Genomic DNA, 14,685 nt, shown 5'->3' with positions numbered 1-14,685 from the left:
ATACTTTTATCAATTTGATCTCATTTTCTATCAATTTTATCACTTTTAACACTTTTATCACTTTTATCACTTTTATCAGCTTGTATCACTTTTATCATTTTTATCAGCTTGTATCACTTTTATCATTTTTATCACTTTTATCAATTTGGTCACTTTTATCAATTTGGTCACTTTTATCAGTTTGATCATTTTTATCAGTTTGATCACTTTTAACACTTTTATCACTTTTATCAGCTTGTATCACTTTTGTCATTTGTATCACTTTTATCACTTTCATAACTTTTATCACTGTTATCAGTTTGATCACTTTTTGATAACTTTTAACACTTTTATCAATTTGATCTCATTTTCTATCAATTTTATCACTTTTATCAGTTTGATCCCTTTTGTCACTTTTATCAGCTTGTTTCACTTGTATCACTTTCATCACTTTCAACAGTTTCATCACTTTCATCACTGTTATCACTTTTATCAGTTTGATCACTGTTAACACTTTTATCAGCTTGATCACTTTGATCACTGTTATCAGTTTTATCACTTTTATCACTTTTAACACTTATCAGTTTTTATCACTTTTATCACTGTCATCAGTTTCAACAGTTTTAACAGTTTCATCAGTTTTATCACTTATCAGTTTGATCACTTTTATCAGTTTGATCACTGTTAACACTTTTGTCAGCTTTTATCACTTTTAACACTTTTATCAGTTTGATCACTTTTAACACTTTTATCAGTTTGATCACTTTTATCAGTTTGATCCCTTTCATCAGTTTCAACAGTTTTAAAAGTTTCAACAGTTTTATCAGTTTGATCACTTTTACCAGTTAGATCACTTTTATCAGTTTGATCACTTTTATCACTTTTATCAGCTTTTATCACTTTTATCAGTTTGATCACTTTTAACACTTTTATCAGCTTTTATCACTTTTATCAGTTTTAACAGTTTCATCACTTTTATCACTTTTGTCCTCATGATGCATCCTGGCCTCCGCTTGACAACTTCTTCTCCTGCAGGAACCGTGTCAGCGGCGTGTACGAGGTCAGCTTGTGCAACCTGGCCGACGCAGGAAGTCCAGGTAAGAGTCCAGGTTACAGGCGCCCTGCTGGAACGTTCCGTCAATCTAAGGCTTCCCCCGGCAGGCATGCAGAGACGACGCAGGCGGGTGCTGGACACCTCGGTGGCGTACGTGCGCGGGGAGGAGAACCTGGCCGGGTGGAGGCCTCGCAGCGACAGCCTGATCCTGGAGCACCAGTGGGAGCTGGAGAAACTCAGCCTGCTTCAAGACGTGAGCGCACACATACACAGCGGGAGGGGTTTCTCCAAATATTATTGAAAAAAAACCCATCAACAAGTGGAATAACAGAGCAAACCGGTGAAATTGAACACGAACAAGTTTACTTTATACAGACTGGTTTTGAGAGATTGTTCTGAGTGTGGACCCTCAGTGGAGAGAGTTGGACACTCCATCAGTCTCCAAAGATGTCTGCTAACAAGGACTGATGTTTCAGGTGGAGAAGACCAAACATTTCCTCCTGCTGAGAGAGAAGCTGGAGTCCACCCTGCTGGACGCTAACACAGAAGAACTTCTCAGCCACCAGCCGGATGTGGCCGGCGCTTCGGAGCTCACCAGCGAGAGGCAGCGCCAGCTCGCCATGAAGGTTGTGCCTCGCTCACACTCTCCCGTCTGTTGCCAGGATACGGCAGGTAAATGTGAAGAAACTTTGTCCACGCAGTGTCTGCGCCTGCTGTCTCACTCCTTCGACCGGGACCACCGCCACCTGTGTGTCAGCGCCAGTGAGAGCAAGGTACTTCCTCTTCAACACGCCACTTCCTGTCGCCACGCTAACACTCCTTTTGTGCAGATATCGCAGATGTCCGTCACCACGCTCGGAGACTCCGCCTCCGTCTCCGCCCTCAACACCATCACACCCTCCTCCACCTGCCCTTCCCTGGTGGAGGGTTGCTATAGCAACGCTGAACTCAGGTCAGCCCTCAGACACCTGTGTGCTGTAGTCTAATAATAATAGATATACTAATAATATATACATGACACATGTGTGCTGTAGTCTAATAATAATAGATATACTAATAATATATACATGACACATGTGTGCTGTAGTCTAATAATAATAGATATACTAATAATATATATATATATATATATATATATATATATATATATATATATATATATATATATATATATATATATATATATATATATATGTACAGTAAATACAAACCCCAAAAGCGTTGATGGATGCAACGTGTGTCATAAAAAGCTGGACTCTCACTATTATGTTAGATCCACTATGGACTAAACTCTCACTATTATGTTAGATCCACTATGGACTGGACTCTCACTATTATGTTAGATCCACTATGGACTAAACTCTCACTGTTATGTCAGATCCACTATGGACTGGACTCTCACTATTAGATCCACTATGGACTGGACTCTCACACTATTTTGTTAGATCCACTATGGACTGGACTCTCACTATTATGTTAGATCTACTACGGACTGGACTCTCACTATTATGTTAAATCCACTATGGACTAAACTCTCACTATTATGTTAGATCCACTATGGACTGGACTCTCACTATTGTGTTAGATCCACTATGGACTGGACTCTCACTATTCTGTCAGATCCACTATGGACTGGACTCTCACTATTATGTTCGATCCACTATGGACTGGACTCTCACTATTATGTTAGATCCACTATGGACTGGACTCTCACTATTATGTCAGATCTACTATGGACTGGACTCTCACTATTAGATCCACTATGGACTAGACTCTCACTATTATGTTAGATCCACTATGGACTGGACTCTCACTATTATGTTAGATCCACTATGGACTGGACTCTCACTATTATGTTAGATCCACTATGGACTGGACTCTCACTATTATGTTAGATCTACTATGGACTGGACTCTCACTATTAGATCCACTATGGACTAGACTCTCACTATTATGTTAGATCCACTATGGACTGGACTCTCACTATTATGTTAGATCCACTATGGACTGGACTCTCACTATTATGTTAGATCCACTATGGACTGGACTCTCACTATTATGTTAGATCTACTATGGACTGGACTCTCACTATTAGATCCACTATGGACTGGACTCTCACTATTATGTTAGATCCACTATGGACTGGACTCTCACTATTATGTTAGATCCACTATGGACTGGACTCTCACTATTATGTTAGATCTACTACGGACTGGACTCTCACTATTATGTTAAATCCACTATGGACTAAACTCTCACTATTATGTTAGATCCACTATGGACTGGACTCTCACTATTGTGTTAGATCCACTATGGACTGGACTCTCACTATTATGTCAGATCCACTATGGACTGGACTCTCACTATTATGTTCGATCCACTATGGACTGGACTCTCACTATTATGTTAGATCCACTATGGACTGGACTCTCACTATTATGTCAGATCTACTATGGACTGGACTCTCACTATTAGATCCACTATGGACTAGACTCTCACTATTATGTTAGATCCACTATGGACTGGACTCTCACTATTATGTTAGATCCACTATGGACTGGACTCTCACTATTATGTTAGATCCACTATGGACTGGACTCTCACTATTATGTTAGATCTACTATGGACTGGACTCTCACTATTAGATCCACTATGGACTGGACTCTCACTATTATGTTAGATCTACTATGGACGGGACTCTCACTATTATGTTAGATCCACTATGGACTGGACTCTCACAATATTATGTTAGATCCACTATGGACTGGACTCTCACTATTATGTTAGATCCACTATGGACTGGACTCTCACTATTATGTTAGATCCACTATGGACTGGACTCTCACTATTATGTTAGATCTACTATGGACTGGACTCTCACTATTAGATCCACTATGGACTGGACTCACACTATTATGTTAGATCCACTATAGATTGGACTCTCACTATTTTGTTAGATCCACTATGGACTGGACTCTCACTATTATGTTAGATCCACTATGGACTGGACTCTCACTATTATGTTAGATCCACTATGGACTGGACTCTCCCACTATTATGTTAGATCCACTATGGACTGGACTCTCACACTATTATGTTAGATCCACTATGGACTGGACTCTCACTATTATGTTAGATCCACTATGGACTGGACTCTCCCACTATTATGTTAGATCCACTATGGACTGGACTCTCACACTATTATGTTAGATCCACTATGGACTGGACTCTCACTATTATGTTAGATCCATTATGGACTGGACTCTCACTATTATGTTAGATCCACTATGGACTGGACTCTCACACTATTATGTTAGATCCACTATGGACTGGACTCTCACACTATTATGTTAGATCCACTATGGACTGGACTCTCACACTATTATGTTAGATCCACTATGGACTGGACTCTCACACTATTATGTTAAATCCACTATGGACTGGACTCTCACTATTATGTTAGATCCACTATGGACTGGACTCTCACACTATTATGTTAGATCCACTATGGTCTGGACTCTCACAATATAATCCACTCGACGTCCATTGCACCGGTCGCCCAGGGGGGGTCCCCACATCCGCGGTCCCCCCAAAGTTTCTCATTGTCATCCCATTGGGTTGAGTTTTTGATTGATTGATTGATTGATAGATACATGCTTTTGCAGACCTCCCGCTCTTCGCTCCCGTGCCGTCAGCCCGGGTCCCGACACGCAGCAGGACGCGGGTCCCGACACGCAGCAGGACGCAGACCCCAAGACGTGTGAAGAGAAACCTCGCATCCGTAGATTTGTCCCTGACATCCAGGAGATCCGAGTCAGGTGAGGCAGCTGTGAGAGTGTGGACCTCCGCCAAGGCTCTAACACAAGTGTTGTCCTCAGCCCCATCGTGTCCAAGAAAGGCTATCTGCACTTCTTGGATCCGCACACCAACAGCTGGGTGAAGCGCTACGTGGTGGTGCGCCGGCCCTACGTCTACATTTACAACACGGAGCGTGACGGCGTGGAGCGCGCCATCCTCAATCTGTCCTCCGCTCAGGTGGAGTACAGTGAGGACCAGCAGGCCATGCTGAAGGTGTGTGGAACAATCTCCCACACGGCGGGCTTCGTCTTCTAACGTGTGCACCTGTATCTACTCAATGCAGACCCCCAACACCTTTGCTGTGTGCACGGAGCATCGTGGGATATTACTTCAAGCTGGCAGTGACAAGGACATGCATGACTGGCTGTATGCCTTCAACCCTCTCCTGGCAGGGACCATCAGGTAAAGAGTAGGCAGTGTACAGCTACAGTCTGTGGAACGCTCTCCCCGACCACCTGAGGGCGCCACAGACTGTGGATGATTTTAAAAAAGGCTTAAAAACCCTTCTTTTTAAAAAAGCCTTTTTTTTTAGATATATGCGTGCTAATTCTAGTTTTTATTTTTATTATCTTTTTATTTATTTTTTTAATACACTGTAGCACTTTGAGGTTGTTTGCTCAATGGAAAGTGCTTTTTTACAAATAAAATCTATTATTATTATTATTATTATTACAGCTTGTAACAACAAGGACATGCATGACTGGCTGTATGCCTTCAATCCTCTCCTGGCAGGGACCATCAGGTAAAGAGTACTCAGTGTACAGCTACAGTATGTGGAACGCTCTCCCTGACCACCTGAGGGCGCCACAGACTGTGGATGCTTTTAAAAAAGGCTTAAAAACCGTTCTTTTAAAAAAAGCCTTTTTTTTAGATATATGCGTGCTAGTTCTAGTTTTTATTTTTATTTGTTTTTATTATCTTTTTTTTTTTTTTTTTTAATACACTGTAGCACTTTGAGGTTGTTTGCTCAATGGAAAGTGCTTTTTTACAAATAAAATCTATAATTATTATTATTATTATTATTATTATTATTATTATTATCATTATTATTATTATTACAGCTTGTAACAACAAGGACATGCATGACTGGCTGTATGCCTTCAATCCTCTCCTGGCAGGGACCATCAGGTAAAGAGTAGTCAGTGTACAGCTACAGTCTGTGGAACGCTCTCCCTGACCACCTGAGGGCGCCACAGACTGGATGATTTTAAAAAAGGCTTAAAAACCCTTCTTTTAAAAAAAGCCTCTTTTTTTTAGATATATGCGTGCTAGTTCTATTTTTTATTTTTATTATCTTTTTATTTATTTTTTTAATACACTGTAGCACTTTGAGGTTGTTTGCTCAATGGAAAGTGCTTTTTTACAAATAAAATCTATTATTATTATTATTATTATTATTATTATTATTATTATTATTATTATTACAGCTTGTAACAACAAGGACATGCATGACTGGCTGTATGCCTTCAACTATCTCCTGGCAGGGACCATCACGTAAAGAAAAGTCAGTGTACAGCTACAGTCTGTGGAACGCTCTCCCTGACCACCTGAGGGCGCCACAGACTGTGGATGCTTTTAAAAAAAGGCTACAAACCCTTCTTTTTAAAAAAGCCTTTTTTTAGATATATACGTGCTAGTTCTAGTTTTTATTTTTATTATCTTTTTATTTATTTTTTTTATACACTGTAGCACTTTGAGGTTGTTTGCTCAATGGAAAGTGCTTTTATGCAAATAAAATCTATTATTATTACAGCTTGTAACAACAAGGACATGCATGACTGGCTGTATGCCTTCAACCCTCTCCTGGCAGGGACCATTCGGTAAAGAGTAGTCAGTGTACAGCTACAGTCTGTGGAACGCTCTCCCTGACCACCTGAGGGCGCCACAGACTGTGGATGCTTTTAAAAAAGGCTTGAAAACCCTTCTTTTAAAAAAAGCCTTTTTTTTTTAGATATATGCGTGCTGGTTCTAGTTTTTATTTTTATTTGTTTTTATTATCTTTTTATTTATTTTTTTAAATACACTGTAGCACTTTGAGGTTGTTTGCTCAATGGAAAGTGCTTTTTTACAAATAAAATCTATTATAATTATTATTATTATTATTATTATCATTATTATTGTTATTACAGCTTGTAACAACAAGGACATGCATGACTGGCTGTATGCCTTCAACCCTCTCCTGGCAGGGACCATCAGGTAAAGAGTAGTTAGTGTACAGCTACAGTCTGTGGAACGCTCTCCCTGACCACCTGAGGGCGCCACAGACTGTGGATGCTTTTAAAAAAGGCTTAACAACCCTTCTTTTGAAAAAAGCCTTTTTTTTAGATATATGCGTGCTAGTTGTAGTTTTTATTTTGTTTTATTTTTATTATCTTTTTATTTATTTTTTTAATACACTGTAGCACTTTGAGGTTGTTTGCTCAATGGAAAGTGCTTTTTTACAAATAAAATCTATTATTATTATTATTATTATTATTATTATTATTATTATTACAGCTTGTAACAACAAGGACATGCATGACTGGCTGTATGCCTTCAACCCTCTCCTGGCAGGGAACATCGGGTAAAGAGTAGTCTTGAGGGCGCCACAGACTGTGGATGCTTTTAAAAAAGGCTTAAAAACCCTTCTTTTTTTAAAAAAAGCCCTTTTTTAGATATATGCGTGCTAGTTCTAGTTTTTTGGGGTTTTTTTTGTGTTGCCAGATGTTAACACACTATGTGTATATATATACTGTATATACACACACAAATTCAAGCAGAAGCTTGTGGATGGCTACCAAAAGCGCCTTATTGCAGTGAAACTTGCCAAGGGACATGGAAGCAAATATTAACATTGCTGTATGTATACTTTTGACCACTTTTGATGATTGGAAACTCCAGACAGCCATGACATGATGTTCTTTACAAGTGTATGTCAACTTTTGACCACGACTGTACTTCTTGTATTTGTATTTCATCAATTTGAATGCGTAGAAAAAGACAAACATTTGTTTTTGTCTTCCATGAGGATTGAAGAATGTCCTCCGTCTCCTAGCTTTTATCATGGCGTGTTTTTCTAGAATGATCCGTGACACGTTTCTTTGTCCTCCTGCAGGTCAAAGTTGTCCAGAAGACGAGTGGGACAGATGAGGATGTGAGGACCAAGGGCAAAGGGGTCCGGGGGGGGGGTCATGACAAAGACTTGACTTGTACATAGAAAGCCCCTCCCCCGCGACCACGAAGGCCCACCCGGCGGCGAGGACGAGGCGTCCCTGTCATACGTGTGGTGATGTAGTTGTTGTCCTGGGGCATGATTCTCTTCTCTCGCTGCTCCACACCTCCTTTTTCTTTACCTGCCTCGCTTATTTATTCCCGCATGGATTTATTTACAAAGACATTTATATTTCTAAAGTACGGTGCAATTTCTGCACACTGCACTTTGTAAGAAGCTCGTCGCTGTTTCCCTCCGTCACGTCGGCCACCCGCGGGAAACGTCCGCTTTTCAGTTTGGCCGAGTCAGCAGAATAATGTCATGCAGTGCCTCTCTCTCTCTCTCTCTCTCTCTCTCTCTCTCTCTCTCTCTCTCTCTCTCTCTCTCTCTCTCTCTCTCTCTCTCTCTCTCGCTTCAGTTTGCCTCTGATCAAGGGTGTTGTCAGTCTGTGACCTTCATGCTGCGACCTTCATCTTCTCTTCTGTCCAACAGCGAGCCATGTCTGCTCCTGGCATGGCACCCACCAAATCCCCCCCCGCCCCCCCGTCCAATTGACCAAGTTAGGGTACCAGTTTGGCGATCACTCCAGCAGCACTGAGAGCAGACTCAGCCAAACTACCTCTCGGTCGTTTTTGCAAAAGAAATTGACTAAAAAAAACAAAAACGCTCCAACATGACGTTAAGTAAGGCTCCGGTACTCTGAAAATGCGCTAGCTTGATGCTAATATACATTGTCTTTGCTATTGACGTGCTAGCTAGCAGGCACAAGACATTGAAACAACGTTGAGAATTGGTTGAATGAGGTCCTGACGTCGAGCGACTCGAACATAACGTTGAAACAACATGCTTTTTGACGACGCTAAATCAATGTCAGGTTGTGATGTTGATTTGACCATTGACTTTTGGTCATTTCCCAACCAATATTCTACAAAACAAATACAACGTTGAAACAACATGCTTTTTGACAACGTTTAATCAATCTTGGGTTCTCACGTTGATTTGACCATTGAATTTTGGTCATTTCCTAAACAATATTCTACATCACAAATACAACGTTGAAACAACATGCTTTTTGACAACGTTTATTAAAATTTTGGTCATTTCCTAAACAATATTCTACAACACAAATACAACGTTGAAACAACATACTTTATGACAACGTTTATTAAAATTTTGGTCATTTCCTGAACAATATTCTACAACACAAATACAACGTTGAAACAACATGCTTTTTGACAACGTTTATTTTAAATTTTGGTCATTTCCCAACCAATATTCTACATCACAAATACAACGTTGAAACAACATGCTTTTTGACGACGTTTAATCAATGTTGGGTTCTCACGTTGATTTAACCATTGAATTTTGGTCATTTCCTAAACAATATTCTACATCACAAATACAACGTTGAAACAACATGCTTTTTGACAATGTTTATTAAAATTTTGGTCATTTCCTAAACAATATTCTATATCACAAATACAACGTTGAAACAACATGCTTTTTGACAACGTTTATTTTGAATTTTGGTCATTTCCCAACCAATATTCTACATCACAAATACAACGTTGAAACAACATGCTTTTTGACGACTTTTAATCAATGTTGGGTTCTGACGTTGATTTGACCATTGAAATTTGGTCATTTCCCAACCAATATTCTACAACAAAAATACAACATTGAAATAACATGCTTTTTGACGACGTTTATTAAAATTTTGGTCATTTCCCAACCAATATTGTACAAAACAAATACAACATTGAAACAACATGCTTTTTGACGACGTTTAATCAATGTTGGGTTCTCACGTTGATTTAACCATTGAATTTTGGTCATTTCCTAAACAATATTCTACATCACAAACACAACGTTGAAACAACATGCTTTTTGACAACGTTTATTAAAATTTTGGTCATTTCCTAAACAATATTCTACAACACAAATACAACGTTGAAACAACATACTTTATGACAACGGTTATTAAAATTTTGGTCATTTCCTGAACAATATTCTACAACACAAATACAACGTTGAAACAACATGCTTTTTGACAACGTTTATTTTAAATTTTGGTCATTTCCCAACCAATATTCTACATCACAAATACAACGTTGAAACAACATGCTTTTTGACGACTTTTAATCAATGTTGGGTTCTGACGTTGATTTGACATTGAATTTTGGTCATTTCCCAACCAATATTCTACAACACAAATACAACGTTGAAACAACATGCTTTTTGACGACGTTTTATCAATGTTGGGTTTTGATGTTGATTTGACATTGAATTTTGGTCATTTCCCAACACAAATACAACGTTGAAACAACATGCTTCTTGACGACGTTTAATCAATGTTGGGTTCTCACGTTGATTTAATCATTGAATTTTGGTCATTTCCTAACCAACAGCGTGGATCCAACGTTGGACATCAACCATGTCTCAATTTACAAATACAACTATTTTGCAACGTTGTTTCGAAGTCAGTTTTAAAGGACGTGTACGTATAATCAACGTTGTATACAATGTCTCGTGCCTGCTGGGTACTGATTAGCATTAGCGATTTTACATGGCAATTTCAACACCTCCCACATTTGTGAACTACAACCAAGATGCACGTTACAATCAAACTGTTGTGTTATAAATGCGATACTTGCAGTATTAACACTTTTTAGGGCGCAACAAAAACCATAAAAACACAGAATAAACTATAGACTACTGCCATCTAACGTCCAGGACTGTAACTGCAACTTCAAATGACAATGCAAGCAGTCCTGCAGTGTGTTTACTTGTGTGTGATATCATGTGCGATACAAGCAGTCCTGCAGTGTGTTTACTTGTGTGTGATACCATGTGCGATACAAGCAGTCCTGCAGTGTGTTTACTTGTGTGTGATATCATGTGCGATACAAGCAGTCCTGCAGACTGTTTACTTGGGTGTGATATCATGCGCGATACAAGCAGTCCTGCAGACTGTTTACTTGGGTGTGGTATCATGTGTGATACAAGCAGTCCCGCAGTGTGTTTGTGTGTGATATCATGTGCAATACAAGCAGTCCTGCAGTGTGTTTAGTTGTGTGTGATACCATGTGCGATACAAGCAGTCCTGCAGTGTGTTTACTTGTGTGTGATACCATGTACGATACAAGCAGTACTGCAGTGTGTTTACTTGTGTGTGATATCATGTGCGATACAAGCAGTCCTGCAGACTGTTTACTTGGGTGTGATATAATGTGCGATACAAGCAGTCCTGCAGTGTGTTTACTTGTGTGTGATATCATGTGCAATACAAGCAGTCCTGCAGTGTGTTTACTTGTGTGTGATATCATGTGCGATACAAGCAGTCCTGCAGTGTGTTTACTTGTGTGTGATACCATGTGCGATACAAGCAGTCCTGCAGACTGTTTACTTGGGTGTGATATAATGTGGGTTACAAGCAGTCCCGCAGAGTGTTTACTTGTGTGTGGTATCATGTGCGATACAAGCAGTCCTGCAGTGTGTTTACTTGTGTGTGATATCATGTGCGATACAAGCAGTCCTGCAGTGTGTTTACTTGTGTGTGATATCATGTGCGATACAAGCAGTCCTGCAGTGTGTTTACTTGTGTGTGATACCATGTGCGATACACGCAGTCCTGCAGTGTGTTTACTTGTGTGTGATATCATGTTCGATACAAGCAGTCCTGCAGACTGTTTACTTGGGTGTGATATAATGTGGGATACAAGCAGTCCCGCAGATTGTTTACTTGTGTGTGGTATCATGTGCGATACAAGCAGTCCCGCAGAGTGTTGACTTGTGTGTGATATCATGTGCGATACAAGCAGTCCTGAAGAGTGTTTACTTGGGTGTGATATCATGTGCGATACAAGCAGTCCCGCAGTGTGTTTACTTGTGTGTGATGTCATGTGCGATACAAGCAGTCCTGCGGAGTTTTTACTTGTGTGTGATATCATGTGCGATACAAGCAGTACCGCAGAGTGTTTACTTGTGTGTGATATCATGTGGGATACAAGCAGTCCTGCCAAGTGTTGACTTGTGTGTGATATCATGTGGGATACAAGCAGTCCTGCCAAGTGTTGACTTGTGTGTGATATCATGTGCGATACAAGCAGTCCTGCCGAGTGTTGACTTGTGTGTGATACCATGTGCGATACAAGCAGTCCTGGTGAGTGTTGACTTGTGTGTGTGTGATATCATGTGTGATAAAAGCAATCCTGCAGTGTGTTTACTTGTGTGTGATATCATGTGGTATAAAAGCAGTCCTGCAAGATTGTTGACTTGGGTGTGATATCATGTGCAATACAAGCAGTCCTGCAGAGTGTTGACTTGGGTGTGATATCATGTGCGATACAAGCAGTCCTGCCGAGTGTTGACTTGTGTGTGATACCATGTGCGATACAAGCAGTCCTGCAGTGTGTTTACTTGTGTGTGATATCATGTGCGATACAAACAGTCCTGCCGAGTGTTGACTTGTGTGTGTATGATATCATGTGTGGTAAAAGCAATCCTGTAGTGTGTTTACTTGTGTGTGATATTATGTGCGATACAAGCAGTCCTGCCGAGTGTTGACTTGTGTGTGGTACCATGTGCGATACAAGCAGTCCTGGCAAGTGTTGACTTGTGTGTGATATCATGTGCGATACAAACAGTCCTGCCGAGTGTTGACTTGTGTGTGTATGATATCATGTGCGATAAAAGCAGTCCTGCAGTGTGTTGACTTGTGTGTGATATCATGTGCGATACAAGCAGTCCTGCAGAGTGTTTGCGCGAAGCTGGACAGTTAGTTAACATCTAAAGTTCCTCCAATTTCTTCTATTTTAGTCAAGTCATTTAAAAAAGGTAAACATTGTAGGCTACTAGGAACTAGCAGCTACACCACAGCTAAGCACACAAGCTAGACATAGGTCATAATAATTGAACAAAGGTGACATTTGTCAATATAAACAAATAATTGTAGTTACATAAGACTTACACATACAAAGTCTCCAAGGCAGAAGCGTGTTAGAAGGTATCCAGTAACAAACGTGTCCGCATCATTGAACTTATTGCCTCATGAGCAGAACTCCATGAATTAGCTGACAATTCCAATGGTTTTTGAGCTGGCACTTAAAGGAACAGATCTCTGTATCGTCCCACTCGCTCTGCTGCAGTTTGGGACATTTCAGGACATTTTCTACATGTTCCGAGCGTCGTTTTTTTGGGGGGGGATTTTGTTGGTTCTGCTGCCAGTGTGATGCAAGGTGCAACATGTAGGGAAGGTAAACAGCAGGTTGCACACGTACGTCAGCCTGAGCTCACGCTAATAAAAAAAACAATAACAAACTGGCACTGAAGTTTTATGCTAGCAAGCATTGAGGCGCTTGTAAAAAGTAAATTATGTTCTTCTTTGAGAATATACACTATATTGTACTATATATACACTATATTGTACTATATATACACTATATTGTACTATATATACACTATATTGTACTATATTGTACTATATATACACCATATTGTACTATATATACACTAGTTATAAATAGTACACAAACGCTGCAAAACACGAGTGACGGGAAATAAGTTTTGGGTTTTTTCAGTAAAATGCTGTCAAATTCGGTCGGTTTCAGCTGCACCTTTTTTTCTTTTTTTTTTACTGCAAAATGTACTGTTTGGTTTTTACACTGCGCTTCAAAATAATAACATGCATAAGCAATGTGTGATAATATGCTGAGGTGAAAATGCCTTTACTGTACATTCATATATTATTGTGCGTTGCTGACAAAACACACACAAATATTTCAACAAGTTGAAAAACTATTTTCCGCAAGTAAAAAAAACAAAAACATTTGCCACTACAAAACGATTTTCTTTCATTAAAAAAATGATTTGCAAGTATAAAAACTATTCTCAAGAATAAAACGGTTTACTACAAGAAAAACAACAATTTGCAGTATACATTTTTTTTTTCAATTAAAAGAAAGATTCGCTAGTAAAAAAAGCTATTTTTTTGCCTGAAAAAAATTACTCACAAGTATAAAAAAATTTAAATAAAACATTTTATGCAAGAAAAAAACGATTTGCAATTATAAAAAAAATATTTTCTGCAAGTATAAAGACTGTTTTCGACAAGAAAAACAACAATTTGCAAGTACAAAAATTTTTTTTCAATTAAAAGAAAGATTCGCTAGTAAAAAAAGCAATTTTTTTGCAAGTAAAACAATTATTCACAAGTATAAATATTTTATGCAAGAAAAAAACGATTTGCAAGTATAAAAAAATAATTTTCTGCAAGTATAAAAACTGTTTTCGACAAGAAAAACAACAATTTGCAAGTATACATTTTTTTTTCCAATTAAAAGAAAGATTCGCTAGTAAAAAAAGTTATTTTTTTGCAAGAAAATAAATTATTCACAAGTAAATAAATAAATAACATTTTATGCAAGAAAAAAACGATTTGCAAGTATAAAAAAATAATTTTCTGCAAGTATAAAAACTGTTTTCGACAAGAAAAACAACAATTTGCAAGTATAAAAATTATTATTTTTTCAATTAAAGAAAGATTCGCTAGTAAAAAAAACAACTATTTTTTTTGCAAGAAAATAAATTATTCACAAGTAAAAAA

The 14,685-nt window shown here is 38.8% G+C and overlaps 1 protein-coding gene across 4 annotated transcripts in view; it reads left to right on the top strand.

The window, feature by feature from the left end:
- kif1aa (kinesin family member 1Aa) overlaps window positions 1–11,095 on the top strand; it is a 132,107-nt gene extending 121,012 nt beyond the window's left edge. For 2 of the 4 annotated variants that reach the window (XM_062038687.1, XM_062038685.1), the window contains 9 exons: window positions 1,015–1,076; window positions 1,141–1,286; window positions 1,510–1,659; window positions 1,735–1,806; window positions 1,864–1,985; window positions 4,699–4,851; window positions 4,912–5,104; window positions 5,175–5,293; window positions 7,986–11,094. In XM_062038687.1, the coding sequence (XP_061894671.1) occupies window positions 1,015–1,076; window positions 1,141–1,286; window positions 1,510–1,659; window positions 1,735–1,806; window positions 1,864–1,985; window positions 4,699–4,851; window positions 4,912–5,104; window positions 5,175–5,293; window positions 7,986–8,028 (1,060 nt within the window). In that variant the 3' untranslated portion in view covers window positions 8,029–11,094. Of the gene's footprint in view, window positions 1–1,014; window positions 1,077–1,140; window positions 1,287–1,509; window positions 1,807–1,863; window positions 1,986–4,698; window positions 4,852–4,911; window positions 5,105–5,174; window positions 5,294–7,985 lie in introns of all 4 variants that reach the window. The other 2 variants (XM_062038688.1, XM_062038686.1) reach the window with 2 other exon arrangements.
- Window positions 11,096–14,685: the final 3,590 nt, after the last annotated feature.

Source organism: Entelurus aequoreus, linkage group LG27 (assembly GCF_033978785.1).
Source record: "Entelurus aequoreus isolate RoL-2023_Sb linkage group LG27, RoL_Eaeq_v1.1, whole genome shotgun sequence".
NCBI classification, from domain to species: Eukaryota; Metazoa; Chordata; class Actinopteri; order Syngnathiformes; family Syngnathidae; genus Entelurus; species Entelurus aequoreus.
This window is presented reverse-complemented; position numbering and strand designations above follow the sequence as displayed.